This window comes from Equus asinus, chromosome 19 (genome assembly GCF_041296235.1).
Source record: "Equus asinus isolate D_3611 breed Donkey chromosome 19, EquAss-T2T_v2, whole genome shotgun sequence".
In the NCBI taxonomy this organism is placed as follows: Eukaryota; Metazoa; Chordata; class Mammalia; order Perissodactyla; family Equidae; genus Equus; species Equus asinus.
This window is the reverse complement of record NC_091808.1, coordinates 16524968-16540956: the sequence shown is the minus strand read 5'-3', so window position 1 is coordinate 16540956 and position 15989 is coordinate 16524968. Positions and strand designations below refer to the sequence as shown.

At 39.8% G+C, this 15989-nt stretch overlaps 1 protein-coding gene across 2 annotated transcripts in view; it reads right to left on the bottom strand.

The window, feature by feature from the left end:
* FARSB (phenylalanyl-tRNA synthetase subunit beta) overlaps positions 1-15989 on the bottom strand; it is a 76015-nt gene that overhangs the window by 31815 nt on the left and 28211 nt on the right. For both annotated transcript variants that reach the window (XM_014843251.3, XM_070489650.1), the window contains exons 14-15: positions 12652-12744; positions 8942-9059 (exon numbers count right to left, since the gene is read on the bottom strand). In XM_014843251.3, coding sequence (XP_014698737.2) covers positions 8942-9059; positions 12652-12744 — 211 coding nt within the window. The remainder of the gene's footprint in view (positions 1-8941; positions 9060-12651; positions 12745-15989) is intronic.

Below are 15989 nucleotides of genomic sequence, written 5' to 3'. Positions count from 1 at the left end.
AACTGGAATAAATTATTTTTAGAAGTCAGTCAACTAAAGTTTCTAGCCATCAATAGTATTGTAACTCGTGGAAAGTGTACTCTGAGTTAAACATGTGACTGAACACACATGGAGAAATAACTGTTCTTGCCATGTAACATGTTAGTACATACTACGTTCAAGGTTCTCCACTCTAGGTATCCCGAGATGGGAGAGGTCAAAGCCAGCACAGGGCTTGCACAGACTAAACCCTCAGCAATTCTTTTCTGGCTAAGTGAATCAGGCCCAGAAAGAGAGGTAAGTACACACAAATAACTATTAAACAAGGCCAGGACCAGACAGTGGGCCACGTTCTAAGGCAGCACAAGAGCCAGCTGATATAGGAAAGTGAGTAGTGTACTGCAGTCTCTCCACCATTTCCATTTGCAAAGATAAAGAAATTTGGTATCTAAAAGCTATAATTGAAGGTGTAAGAATATAGGTTAATATTAAAACCAGGCAGGAGTAAAACCTCACTAAACCAACCACGCACATAAACTAAAACGAGGGGGCTGATTCCTCTGTAGGAATGAACGAATGAACACTCTCTTTCCCTCTCTCCTTCCCCCTCTCTCCTTGAAGGGAAAAAAATGAAATGAAATAGAACTAAATTATCCCTTTCATATCACTGACTTGCTCCTGGGTATCTTTGCCATGTGGTACCCATTTGTTGGTGTCACATGCTTCCACTTTAACACACAGACACACACTGAAACTACTTTGTAGTCCATTTTTGCTGAGAGAGAATAGCCCAACAGTAATGCCACCATCCAGAGTTTAGCAACGTAAACTGGAAGCTTTATTTTGGTAAACTCTGCCTTGGAATACTTCTTTCCTGATCTCCAAATTATGTAAAACTTATCCTTCTGATAAGAGTTGCAACATCTGGTTTAAAGATTTAGAATTTTAAAACAAATTAATGATTTTGATGATCAGAATAATGAAACTACAATAAAAAATAGAGGACTTTAAAAAAAATTATACTCCAAGAAAGGTTTCAGGATGTTTACAGCACACACACAATAATGAGCCATATATTTTTAGATTCAATTTTGCACTATTTCTAGGAAAGACCACTAACTTTTAGGGCTTTGTACTAAACCTACCATAAGAATTAGATTAAACTCATTATTTAGGTGCCCCTCCCAATTCCCACCACTGACTGGCTGGTTTTTCACATTTCCCAAGTGCTACCACTCCCTCTAGACTATCTTGATAAGACATTCCCTCTACTGTAGCTGAATGAATTAAAAGAGAAAATTACCACATACTCAGTTCCACTCATTCCTCCTCGGAAAAACTGCTGGGTATGGTGAAATTCCCATTTCCTAGTATTTTGCACTGAGGGACCATATTACATCACAGGAAGTTCACTGACTGCACATCACAAAATAAGAACTATTCAAATTCCATGCCAAAACTAGGGTTTGTTGGAAATGCCTCAGTTCTTTATAATTCACTTAACAGACCTCTTGTGTCATGCCATCAAACAATTCTGCTTTTTAAATGGGCCTGCCAAGTATGTCAGCCTAAATTACCAATGTATTTCCCAGACTTCAAAGCACCGCCTGGAGAGGCTGATCTAAACCACCAAAGGAGGGCTGGCTGGCCGCCATTCTGTATGCTGAGAGGACGTGCCAAGTGATTTTTTTTTTTAAAAGAAAAAAGAATGGTACATGATGTCCCTTAGTAGATGACTACTGCATACAACTCAAATTTTTAGAACAGGCTCCTGCCTATTTCATCAAAGTACCAACGATTAAAAGCAATGAGAGGTGTTATGTTATCATACATACTGCAGACTGGAAAAGGGCAGAGTCTCCAAGGCAACTTTCCCACCCCTATTCTCACATTCACCTAGAAGCCCAAATAAAGACACGAGGAGAAAGCCCACCGGGAACCAAGAAGACTCCCAGAGTGATCAGTGTCTGGCACTGAGCTTGAGGTTAACAGTCTGGCCAAAGCTCAGGAAACGAAAGAAAAAGCACCTTGATTTTAGTCTATTCCATCCAACAAATTTATTTACTATTGGTACCCAAGAGACCGCAGCTTCTACTGAAAATTTTACATATCTCCTGAAGAATTTTAGTATAGGTCTAAATGCTTCCCAAAGGCTACAAGAATCCTGTGAAGACATACTCCTTAAAAATTTATATCTAATGTGGGAAAACAGGAACCTTTATACACCCTTGGTAGGACTGCAAATTTGTAAAAAGTCCTTTTCAGAAGAGAATTTGACAAGATAGCAAACATTTAATGTGCATACCTATGGACTGATCGATTCCATTTCTAAAAATACATATTTGTATAATGGTAGAAATATTCACAGTGACAGGCATATTTTAGCAAAAATCTGGTAATCTAAATATTCATCATAACCATCTGAGTGCATCCATACAATGGAATATTATGCAGCTGTTAAAAAAATGAGGTGGACAGTGCGTGCTCATAGGAAAAAGCAAAGTGTGGACTAGAACAGGTAAAGCATAATCCCATTTGTGTAAACACTGAACAGTATTGATCTGTGTCCACGGCTATATGTAGAAATGTAAAACATATGGTTGCATACGAATAGAAAATGTCTGGCAAGGAATTCTAAGAGCAAGATCAGGGAGAAGTTGAATGCATATATTTTTTATATGAAAAGAATAGAATTAACTCTTAAAAATATATACTCATGAAAGTTCTTAAAGATATTACAAATGTATTTTCATTTTTAAAAACAAACAGAAAACTTAAGAACAATTTTCTGTACAACACTTCTATTAATCATAGCACTGAAGTACAAATTTTTCTTTTTTAAATAATGCTGAAAGCAAAGAAACAAATGTGAGGAAAAATTTATGACCTCAATGCATGAAGGAAAAAGCTATATCCTCGTGGGTTGGCTTTTATTTAGTTAACATAAACCTGGAATGGATTTTTATCTATTAAAAAAATAAAATATGCAATGCATGACAGAGCACATTATACTCACGTTAGCCGATCTTAACTATGTGGAACCGAACGTACTAAAATAACTTTCTATATTAAAAATGATGTTATTTACACAGTTAAGATGCCATCACATATGCGAATGATGCTACTTCAAATACTGTTAATGTCAATGTTCCTTACATCCATATTTTTTGAATTATTAATTGGAAATTCTACATGCCAAAAATATGAAGTAGTAAAATTAGATTAATCCAGACTGATGACATAAGCTCTCTTCAGAAAACCACATTCCACATGTGGACACTAGATAATCTTCTGTTATTTGACAGCAGCAGAATTAATGGACAATTTCTCAGAGCTGAAGTATTTCACAAGCTCATAATGAAAATGCTTTTATTGAGCTCTTTATCAAGCAAAGAGTTATATAAAAAACTGCAAAGATCTGGCCCCTATATTTTAGTAGGTTACAATATAAGACAGATACACGAACAGTACAAACCAACAGCAAATTGAAAGAACAAACCGAATCATAAAAGAACAGTGAATCAGTTATGCTCCATGCGGCCATGGTGGTTTAGGGAGAGAAACGAACAAGAATCCTAAATATATATTACAATTAAGGTTAAAAAAATACTCTGGATTTCCACATCTAAAGTAGGCTGGGTAAGAAGATCATTCTCTGATTTAGAAAAGCCTCAGGGAGAATGTGAAATTTTAGAAACTCTTTTAACAGTGATTCGGGGGACAGAGGAAATGCAGCTTCTCCCAGGCCTGCAGCAAGGCTTCGGAGAAAGCAGAAATGGTCTGAGTGAGAAGCGAAGGCTGGCGGTTAGGTATGCTTGCTTACACAGGTGAGGTAACCGGAGCCCTCTGAGTGGTCAAGGGCCTTCAACCTATTCCATCAACTATAATAATACATATATTTTTTTTGATGAGGAAGATTGGCCCTGGGCTAACATCTGTTGCCAAGCTTCCTCTTTTTATTTCTTCTCCCCAAAGCCCCAGTACATAGTTGTAGATTCTAGTTGTAAGTCATTCTAGTTCTGCTGTGTGGAATGCTGCCAGAGCATGGCTTGATGAGCAGTGTGTAGATCCACACCCAGGATCCAAACTGGCAAACCCGGGGCCGCCGAAGTACAGCGTGTGAACTTAACCACTCGGCCACAGGGTCAGCCCCCATAATAATTATAAAACTCCAAATTCTTTAAATGCAATAGTTGAAACTAAAGTGCATGGCAGTTCTTCATAAATACACGTCAAACTGACAATCGGACGATTGTATCACGCTAAATCTAAGTCACTCTAAATACTTCACAAACTTAGCCTTCTTTCTTAGTCTATCATTCCTTTTAAACTTAGACTCAACCAGTGATGCGTTTTCTACTGCCATTTCTGTGAGCTTCTAGGCATACTGGCAGCCTCAGAGACCACTGTGGCATAACCTGTGATGGCAGAATTCAATCTGCATTTAGTACAAAGCCAGAAGGTTGGAATTCACAAAATATAGTTGCTTTTCTAGGCATGAAGGTTAGCAATTCACAATTGCTCCTCTGAAGGAATTTTTTGCTCTTTTGTTTATAGTTTAGTTATTCTCGACTTGGAACAGAAAAAACAAAAGTATCAACAACTGAAACCAACCAGTAACTGACCGCGCAGCCTGATGTGATAGCTTCAGGGCTGCCTCTACTAACTTCCTGCTACAACGCTGAAAATCTACCCCACAGCAGAGTCTGCATTTAACTTCTCGTTCCAAAGACAGATGCCACTCTGCCCAGGAAAAGGGATAAATCAACTTAGCCTCCTGAGTCATGACTAATTTTTAAATCATGCAGCAACTTCGGATCTTACAACTCAATGAACGCAGTGGTTAGTTCAGCCTCAAAGAACTGGAATGTGTCAGACTCAGAGTTGAGAAGTGTGCCTGACTGAATTGCTAAATGGGCAGCCTGACAGCCTCGCAACATGGACGGTCAGTCCAAAAATCCACCTTAGCATAAGAAACTGTCCAGGGAGGTCAAGCGCGAAAACAGGGGCTAGTAGTTTGTCTTTACTCTTACAGGAATGCACGTCGGTCAAAAGTTGTGGGACACATATTGAAATCCAGTAGAGATTCCTTTTGCATTTCCATTTGGGAAGATGTGCTTGCCTACACAAAAGTGATATGAGGCTGAGTGTTGGGTTTCTCCTCAATGTTACAGAATGACTTAGTGGCAGTTGTCACTCCCTTCTCTGTGCTATCAGGGCACCTTGCACATTCCCTTGGAGCACTCTGTAGAATCTGTTCATTGGTCTGTCTCTCTCAAGACTGGCAACTCCTCTTATATTCTAAGCAGTGCCTGGCAAAGAAAAGGAACTCAAGAATACTTTTCTACCAGTGCAATGAATGGGACTGTGTTGCCCACTCTTGCCATGCATCTCCACCCCTTTTGAACCAGTAGTATGGGTACTGTCCTCACTAATGAAAATTGGGACATTTTCATATTAACTGGAAAACTCTATCATTTCGTTTTGGATGGTCTAGAGTTCTTCTCTTCAAAACAGTTTGATTATTTAGGAGGAAAAGGCTAATGAAAATCCAACAGAGAAATGGTTACTGGTTTGAGAGACAGTAAAAACATATGTGCTCAATTAATTGAAAAGAAGTGGGTGAGGAATCACCCAAAAAACAACATTCCTATTTTCTTAAGTAAATCCCCACATTAGCACAATTTGGTTTTGTTATTCTAAAAAAACAGTGCACAGCAGAATAAAAACCAATTAAGTCAAAGGTTAGGATAAAAATGAGCCCCAAGTGCTTTAGCAAAGCCACATTAACCCTTTAAAAGCCAGCAAAGGTTTTCAAGTCATTCTAGTGGAAAATTCCCAGAGACCAGGATGCTAGGTATCTGGCCTTAGGGATTGCTGTACCCAAACAGCAAGAGCAAACACCAACAGTGCTTATTGTGTGGCTGGAACTTTTCAAAGTACAATTTCAGGGGCCAGCCTGGTGGTGTAGCAGTTAAGTTCCCATGTTCTGCTTCAACGGCCCAGGGTTCACTGGTTCAGATCCCAGGTGTGGACCTACACACCACTCATCAAACCATGCTGTGGAGGTCTCCCACACACAAAATAGAGGAAGACTGGCACAGATGTTAGCTCAGGGCCATTTCCTCAAGCAAAAAAGAGGAAGATTGGCAATAGATGTAGCTCAGGGCCAATGTCCCTCCCCCCCCCCAAAAAAAACTAAAAACAAAAAAAGAGAGAAAACAAAATAAAATTTCATTTAATCCTTATGACAAATCTAATGAAATAAGTGTTATCATCATTCCCATTGTACAGATGAGGAAACTGAAGCACAGAGAGATTAAACAAATTGTTCAAAGTTAAGCAGCTGGCAAGTGGCAGAACCACGAGTGAAAGCCCAGCTCTCTGGCTGCAGTGTCTCTACAGTGCCACGTCTCCTGTAGAGTCCTCCAAGTACACCAGATGACACGTAGGGAGTCCACACGTACACAGTTAGAACAATCCATCCGAAAGCTGCTTTCGCTATGAAATGAAATCCAGGCCTACCTAAACAGGAAACACTCCAAGGAAATGAAAGCAAATCTACGTTCTCAAGATGGTAGACTTCCTGAGCACTTTTACCTCCTCTCACTCCTCCAATCCCATTGATATGACAGAAAATTTTAAAGAAAAAGAATAAACCATAATGGTGCAAGACAAAAGCCCAAAGCAGTATCAGATGGAAATGGATCAATGGAGAAATACAGAATAGTCACAACCAAAAACAGGTATAAAAGGGGTCTGCCAGGGAGATGAGAACTCTCCTTCCTGATGCAACAAAGTGCAGCAGGAACACAAATCTTTGAGTTGAGGCATACAGACTGGGTTTCTGGGGTTATCACCAGGAGGATTTGTCACACAATGGCCTACAGCACCAGTGCTTAAGAAGAGCTCTCTCTCAATAGGGGTTATCGCCAAGCACAGGCCGTGGGGCAGAGTGAAGTCTGGGCCTGGGCCTTCCACCTTCCTACAAACAGAAGAAAAGAAAAACAGCAAAGGCACCCCCACCCCCTCAGATTGCAAAAAAGAGCCCCATGCCGACTGGGAAAGCTTCCCTGTGGCAACTGCGGGGACTCCAGCTTGCTCCTGAGCCCCACCCTGTAGACCCTGAGCCACCTGGTGTGAGCATGCCCAGCCCTGCAGAGCCCTGGAGGGAGCCCCTGCAAACAGGGAAGACGCCTACTCCTGAAACTGTATTACAAAAGTTTTGAGGAAACCTAGTGTAATTAACCTAATCCTATATTTATAAATTTGAATGAATCACCAAGGATCAAAACATAAAACTTAAAGAACTAAGATGAAAGGAAACAAGTCAAAGTTAACAGAAAAATTTGACATTGGAATTATAACAAATTTTCAGTTACCTGTGCCAGTGGATGATTTGAGGTATAAGAACCTTCAAAACTATTTGCAGATGGCACTAAAAATGTTTTCTGATTTTTATTACAGCAAATTTACCACCCAAGAAAAATTCTACAAAGACTGACATGAAAATAAACTTCAATTCTCTAAGGATATGTGCACTTGAGACCAAAATTCTGGTCCTAGCTCTAAGTTCAATATTTTAGGCAGGCTTGGGCAAATAACCATTTTTCTGTCTTAATTTTCCTATATATTAAACGAGTACAATATTTTGTCCCATCTGCCTCATAGAGATGTTTTAACAATCAAAAGAGAAAACTTTTCCTCTTTAAAAAATTCTTTTGAAAAGTAAAAAGCCCCATACAAATGTAAGGTGATGCTATTAACTGAAGACAGGCTGCACACTGGCGAGCAGATGGAACCCAGCCTTGGTTGAAAAGTTTGCTGTGGACAGTCCACATACAGACAGGCGAGGCGCTCACACCTCTATGGTATCCACTTCCTAAGACAGGCCGATCTACTGCCAACAGTTCTTGACCACTATTAGTAGTTAGAATGAGACAATAGCATCCTCCTCAGAAGAAATGGAGGAAAGGCCTCTGCTTTTGTCAACTGATCCAAAAGAACACTCTGAATCTGTGGCGTCTAGAGTAAGGCTCACTGAGCAAATACCTCTGGGACTTCAACTGTTACATCCAGGGAACCAAAGAAACACTGCCAGCAGTGTAGTTATTCGAGGGCACCGCTCACCAAGAGATGGCCACACATGCAGCTCCAGTCAGTCAGTCAGACTGGTGTTAAGTCTGAAGACATGGGAAGTCTCAATGAGACAGACTTCCTTGGCAGTCAGGTTTAAGTACTTACTAAATATATTTATTAAATAACCACTGTGCTCCAAATATTGGGCCAAGCACCTTGCTGTACTGACACATCCAGACCATACTCAGAAGAAATAAAAACTGGTAAAACACACTTATAATCGTTGGTACAACAGTGACTGAATGGTCCCTGCTAAACTAGAATGACAAGATATCAATAACATTACAATGATATGCATGTAAATCATGTGATATAAAAAAATATTTCATAGTGCTTTTCAAGTTGAGGTTTTAATAGGGCTCTTCATAAATATTATTAAATTCTTTTAAAATTTGCTTTCTATTGAAAAAAATAAAGATAATCAAATATCTAGACCTTGCTTGGACTGATTCAAATAAATCAATCATAAGAATTAGATTTATGAAACAATTGGGAAAATTTAAATACTACCCGGATATTTGATGGTAATAAGATTGGTAATAATGCTATCAAAAAAAAAAGCAGTAGGCCTTATCTTTTAGAAATACCTATGAAAGTGTCTGATGAAATGATATGATGTCTAGGACTCACATTAAAATAAGGTGGGGAAGTGGGTTGGCATACATATAGATGAAAGAAGCCTGGCCACGTGTTGATAACTAGTGAAGCTGGGTCCTGGATTCACAGGGATAATTATACTATACTCTCTACTTTTATATACAGTTGAAATTTTTGCAATAAAAACATGCTTTAAGTATACGAATAAAAATGACTTCACTCTTACCTCTGCTGGAATCTTTCACTACAATGTCAGAGATTTCAAACAGTTTCAGAGGAAGGGGCATCTTCCGATTCGCTGCGATGGTCTTCAGGAGGCCAGGAAGAAGGGTAGTGCGTGCCACCTACAGGAGAAGACGTGAAACTGCACTGACCAGAGAGGAACCAGACAGACAGACCGGGTTGAAGACAAAGTGGAAAGACTCCATGGCCTCACAGGAAGACACTTCTGAAAAATGTGAGGCCTAAATACCCAAGTCATTTTCAATTTTTAATTCCAGGACACTAAAAGAACTGGAAATATTCAAGCTCCCAAACTTACAAAATGATAAATCATAAATTTGATTAAAAGAATAAGTGAAAAACTATAATTTAAATATAATTGCTCCTACTGAGGATTGGTTATTTTATTACCATTTTTTAAAATTATAGTTAGCCTTCAAGATTTAAAATATAGAAATTTTCATATCCTGCTTCATTTCACAAAGTAATTGAAGTAGATTACAAGAAATACAAATATTTGTAGGTATTTGATGTAGTCTACACAGAAATTGAAATATGACACATCTGAAATTTATATTATAAACCAATGTTGCCTCAATAAAAAAAGAGAAAAAAAAGAAACAAATATTTAAATCAATTAAATATGAATTGACCAAATTTTTAAAAACCAGGACAAGGCAAAATGTAAATGCAATTAAAATATCAGGACAATGAGGAAAACAGAATACAAATCTGTAGGCACTAAAAAAAACCATGCAGGGCTGGCCTGGTGGCATAGTGGTTAAGTTCACTCACTCCACTTCTGCAGCCCAGGGTTCACCAGTTCAGAGCCCAGGCGTGGACCTACACACCACTCATCAAGCCATGCTATGGCAGCATCCCACAAACAAAATAGAGGAAGACTGGCACAGATGTTAGCTCAGGGCCAATCTTCCTCACAAAAAAAAAAAAAAAAGCAGCTGCTATGTGCAGGCTGACAGCGTAGTTTTCAGCTTGTACCAAAACTAACCGGAAAACATATATAGTTATTTCATTCTTACTATTCATAAGAAATATAAATACAAGTCCTAGTTCTTAAGAAAAAAAAAAAAGGTAAAACTTCCCTGCTTTTGTCTGTGAAATAAATTTCTCATTCTAAGCTACAGGAGGTACGTTTGCTTCCAACACATCATGTTACCGGAAGGGTTTCATGAGCAGTGGTATGACGTCATCATTACGAGTCTGGGCTCTGCAGTCAGACTCTAACACCGTTATCTTTTGCCCAGACCAGTGCATGAGCTTCTTAAGCTGGCTTCTCTGCTTCCCCTCCCGCCAGCTTATGGTCTATTATTTTCCGCACAGAGAGACGCTTTAAGATCTACATCAGATCATGGAGCCCCCTACTCAAAATCTCCACCAGGTTTCCATCACATTTCGAATCGCACCCATGCCCTACAGGGGGCCCTCTGTGCACCTGGCGCTGGCCCCTGGCAACCTCAGTGCCTGCTGCTCCCCCTGCTTACTGCGCTCCAGTCACACGCCGCAAGCAGGTTTCCATCTCAGGCCCCCACACGTGCTCTTTCCTCGGCCTCAGACACGCTTCCTCCAGACTCACATGCAGCCGTCTCACTTCCCTCAAGTCTCTGCTCACAGGTCTTCCCCAGAGAGCCCGGCCCTGCCCACCCTAGCTAAAACTGGCAGCTCCTCCTAAGTCCTGCACAAGTAGCAGCCAGTCCCTACCCCGTGTTGAGAAGAAGAGATCGTCCCTGTCACATTCACTTTACCCGCAAGCTGCTATTAGCCTTGGACTCGGTGCTTTCTGAAATATCGTTCACTTTCCCAACTGGAGAGAAAGTGCCCAGACTATTCATAGAAACAAAGCTACAATGCTAAAAGAAAGAAGCTTAACTTATTGGAATAAGTAGTCTAAACAAGCTACCTTTGTGAATAATTTTTCTTAGTTTTTTTAATAGATAAGCTTTATCTGCTTATTCAAAATACCTATGGCAACACACACACACAAAAAATCAAACCTGAATCTAATCAACCTTCTCAATCTAACTACCAATTTATTTGAAATACAGGAGACCAAGGGAATGTATTCAGCAGTATCCTCAATGTGACAACTCTACAAGACAAATGGCCCAGTTCCTTCAACAAACAAGTGAAAGGAAGAGAGAGAGACAGAAACACAGAGATATGGATGGATGGAGGAACAACCTGGAGATTAAGAGAAACTTAAGCACATCAATCAACTTTAATGAACGAACCTCATTTGAATCCCAAATCAAACAATTAAAAAAATTGAGACAACTGGGAAAATATGAACAATGAAAATTCTTCCCAAAGTTAAGAATTATGTAGAAGAAAGAGGGGGCTTAGACAATAAATTGAGTTACAAGTCCATAAACAACTTTACATTTAATTTAACCATAAATACATAATAAACCTAGAACAACATTAATAATAGTAGGACACATGTATTGGTGAAGCAGGAGTGAAATGTACAATCTACCAAGTCTAGAAGACAGACTTTCATCTCTATTGTATTTACACAGAAATATTGATTCTTAAATGTGCTAAGCCACAGCTATTTATAGTGACATTTAATGTTTTTCTTTCCACTTATACAAAATAGATATTTTTATATTTTCAGATAATATCTAATGAATCATCAGATAATTCAGATAAAAATCTATAAAATATTTTCAGACATTTTATAATAGCAGTAGCTTTCCTAAAACGTTTCCTTCCAATCCTAAGATTCCCCTTGATTCTAGAAGACATGATTTTCTCTAAAGCCTGGGTTAAAAAAAGCCAATAGAGAGGGCCGGCCCAGTTGTGTAATGGTTGAGTTTGTGTGCTCCACTTCAGCAGCCCAGGGTTCACAGGTTTGGATCCTGGGGGCAGACCTACACACTGCTCATCAAGCCATGCTGTGGCAGTGACCCACATACAAACTAGAGGAAGACTGGCACAGATGTTAGCTCAGGGACAGTCTTCCTCAGGCAAGAAGAGGAAGTTTGGCAACAGATGTTAGCTCAGGGCCAATCTTCCTCTCAAAAACAAAACAAAACAAAAACCATATAGAATTGTATATGCAAGAAAAACAGAACAAGAGCTATTAGTATGAAAGAGATGACATGACTGAAGTCATTAATAAGCAAAGATATTATAACCATGAAATGCTCTTTTTTTATAGTTAAATATCTTAATCTATAATGTAAATCATTTAACATTTACTATTAAGGTAATATCATTCTCATTTAAATATGCCTAAACTCTACACAAAACTGCCAATAAACTAGACAATTATAATGAAAGACAGGCAGCATAGTCAAGAACTGATGTAATGACTAATTTTGAGGTGAATGACTTAAAGGATGTGCTGGGAACAGGTGTTGATTCATTTGTTACTAATGAGTGGAAAAGAGATGAAATCTGAGAATAGTATTTAAAAAATCAATTATGAAACGGAAACTTCAGATAAGAAAGAATGGGCTAGATAGCAGAAAGCAAGAATCACCTATAAAGTTAAATCAAGAAAAGATTATAAGTTTTAAGGATTTTTGTCAGCAAAGTATGTAAGAACCAACTATAAACTTATCCAAGAAGAGATTTTTAAAAAGCTCTAAGATTTTGCCATCTGAGGTATTACTAACTAGAGAGACTTTCCATAATTCATGTACTGTGTCTCAGTTTTTATCCAAACTCTTATCCACTTAAAATTCTTACCTGAAACTCAGCTGTTTTAGGATTACTTATATGGACTGCCTTCGTTGCAGAAATGTCCACACCGAGTTTATCAGCAATATCTTCTTGGGAACACTAAGAAGTACACACAAAATAGATCAGCATGGAGAAGCAATGACTAAAGTTAATATAAAAAGTCAACTTAGGATCTCCTTGCGATGCAGACTCTATATATAAATCAGTAAGTTAATAAGCTAAGAATAAACATACTAATTAATTCAGGCCCACAGCAGATGCCATTTAACATTAATAGCTCTCTTAGGACATGTTCTAGCCATGATACAGAGCTACAGGGTCCATCTTTCACATGGAGATGGTGGTGTGTCTGTACTCGGGCCCTCCCTAAGACAGCCTGCCACTGACATCACCAGTGTAAACTCCTACCATGCCCTACCCACACCTGAACCTTATGCTTTTCCCTACCTTTACCTGAAATGCCTCCGCACCCTACTTGTGGCCCTCCCCCAAGGCCCTCCTTAAATCACATCTCTTCCACCTCTTTCATAAACATATCCCTAGTGACTCTAGTCAGAAATTCTCTCTCGGGGTGGGCCCAGCGGCATAATGGTTAAGTTTGTGTGCTCTGCTTCAGCGGCCCAGGGTTCCCTGGATCGGATCCTGAGCGCAGACCTACACAGCAGTCATCAAGCCATGCTGAGGCAGCATCCCACACAGAAGAACTAGAAGGACATACAACTAGGATATACAACTATGTACTGGGGTTTTGGGGAGAAAAGAAAAAAAAAGAAAGAAATTCTCTCTCCCTCCTTGGTGTTCCTATGGCTTTCCATTTTGACTACCGTCATAATCCCTGCTGAATCCCGACTGACTGCATAGGACGGTAGGACTGAGAACAGAATTCAAGTGGCCTGAACTCTGCCCAACATTCTTCCTACCACATCATTTAACGCCTGCGTGTATGCCCACCAAAAAGAGAAAGATGCGTGTCACACACAAAAACCACGACAGGCAGAAGCTATGAAAATAAAACTCCCGTCTACAAGACATATCAAGTCTAATAATAAATGAAACAATAAGATAATGCAAGTAAAGTACCCAGCACAAACTAGGCGCTCAAAAAATATTAACAATGACAATGACCAATAAATCGTTACTAAGAATAAACAATGATCACGTATACTAATGCTAATTTTGTGCAAGAGTTTAAAACTTAACACGAAAACTGACATCCCATCAGATTACTCAACTGTTTTCCCATGTTAGGTGATACGCTCATTGCACTGTTCTACAAAATGGTCAAGGCCTAGTTGGTCTGTATTTCACTTAGGAAAAAAGCATGCATTTAGATTTGTCTTATGCCAATGCCAGTTCATTTTTTGAGGAAGATTAGCCCTAAGCTAACTACTGCCAATCGCCTTTTTTTTTTTCACTGAGGAAGACTGGCCCTGAGCTAACATCCATGCCCATCTTCCTCTACTTTAAATGTGGGACGCCTACCACAGCATGGCATTTTGCCAAGCAGTGCCATGTCCGCACCCAGGATCCAAACTGGTGAAGCCCATGTCGCTGAGAAGTGGAACATGCGCACTTAACCTCTGTGCCACCGGGCCGGCCTCCCAATGCCAGTTCTAACGATTCCTGCCACGTTTTTTTTTTTTTTTAAAGATTTTATTTTTCTCCCCAAAGCTCCCCGGTACATAGTTGTATATTTTGTTGTGGGTCCTTCTCGTTGTGGCATGTAGGATGCTGCCTCAGCGTGGTCTGATGAGCAGTGCCATGTCCACGCCCAGGATTCGAACCAACGAAACACTGGGCCGCCTGCAGTGGAGTGCGTGAACTTAACCACTCGGCCACAGGGCCGGTCCCCCTGCCACGCTTTCTTGAGAAGGATCCTGAAGCCAAATCAAGGCACAGCAGAAAAAAGCTGCTGCTCTGCATGGCTGCAGAGGTGGTCAGTGGAGGCAGGTGTGCTGGGAATAACCATTTTTTCTCCACAGTTGGAGGAGTTTTTGTAACAAGATTCAGATATAATGTGATCAGTTAATTAGGACATGCAATTTACATGATGCAATCTACTCTCAAACAGAACTAGTACTGTCTGTATAAAAGAAAAAGGCTCCACGGACACATGGCAATGCGGCGAGGTATCTGAGTGAGCTTGTACTTCATTATGACGATGGACGATAAGGTACAGAGATGAGCAGCAGTTTAAATCAAGGTATCCTGAAGTGGCAGTAGCTAGTATACAGGAAGGAATGTTTCTAAAGTGGGAATATTTATGTTTATTTTAAAGTATTAGAAAAACTATAACAAGTAAATGAAGCCCCAAATTTTTACAGACATTATTCTTAGAATAAGGCTAACGTAGATATTTAGTTTTAAAAGTGGGCTAATTTAAAAGAAAATATTACAGCTAGTATGCAGACGCAGCAAATATCCTAATGATGAGATGTGAACTACTGATACTTGGGAAGTCAAGGGCTGGGTTTTAGGGAAAGCAGCGCTGTTATTCTTGTGCAAAATGAGATATAAGGCGCAGTGATGCTGAAATTTGCTCATAAAGTACGTAACTTTATAAATAGCATTAATGTTGAGATTCCTATAGGAAAACTATTACTACAAATCTGAAACTCTAGCACGTCATTCCTTTTCCCCACGGTGATAAACAATGTATTAAAGGGACCTAGGACAGCTGACCAGACTGATGGGCAGTTCAGTCGCAGGCCTTGGGTGCAGACAGGCCTGGAGGGGAATCCCTGGCCCACAGCCCAGTGGCTGTGTGGAGTGGGGCAAGTTACCTAAATTAACCGCTGAATAGACAGGCACACATACTTCACAGGGCTGCACTGAGAGATGGACTCACGTATATAAAGCCCCTGACACAGGATAACTCTCCCTGCAGAGCAGTTCTGAGGCAGGAGGCAGAGTACGTGCTCCCCCGAGATGTGTGGGGCTACACAGTCACAAAATCAAAATGCTCTGCTCATCTAAAAGGGCAGGGAAAAACACATGCCAAAGTTTTAACAGCAGTTAGTTCTGGGGAGGAAAATAGGGTTTGAAGTTGGGGGGGAATTCTTATGGTTTACTCTACACAGTTCTGTAAAGTTCCATCCTTTAAAATCTACCCTGTACCACTTAATATAATTTTAGAAAATGAAATACATGTCTCAGTGCTACCTTTTGTATTTCATTTTACATGAAATCATTGATGCTCATGATTGTGGATGTGTATGTGTGTGTGGGTATATATATATGAATGATATGGTGCTACCAACCTAGCGTACACAGGATGAGACAACAGAAAGCACTGCTCCTCAAGTCAAAAGGCCAGGATTCTGGTGGCAGTTCTCCTGCTATCT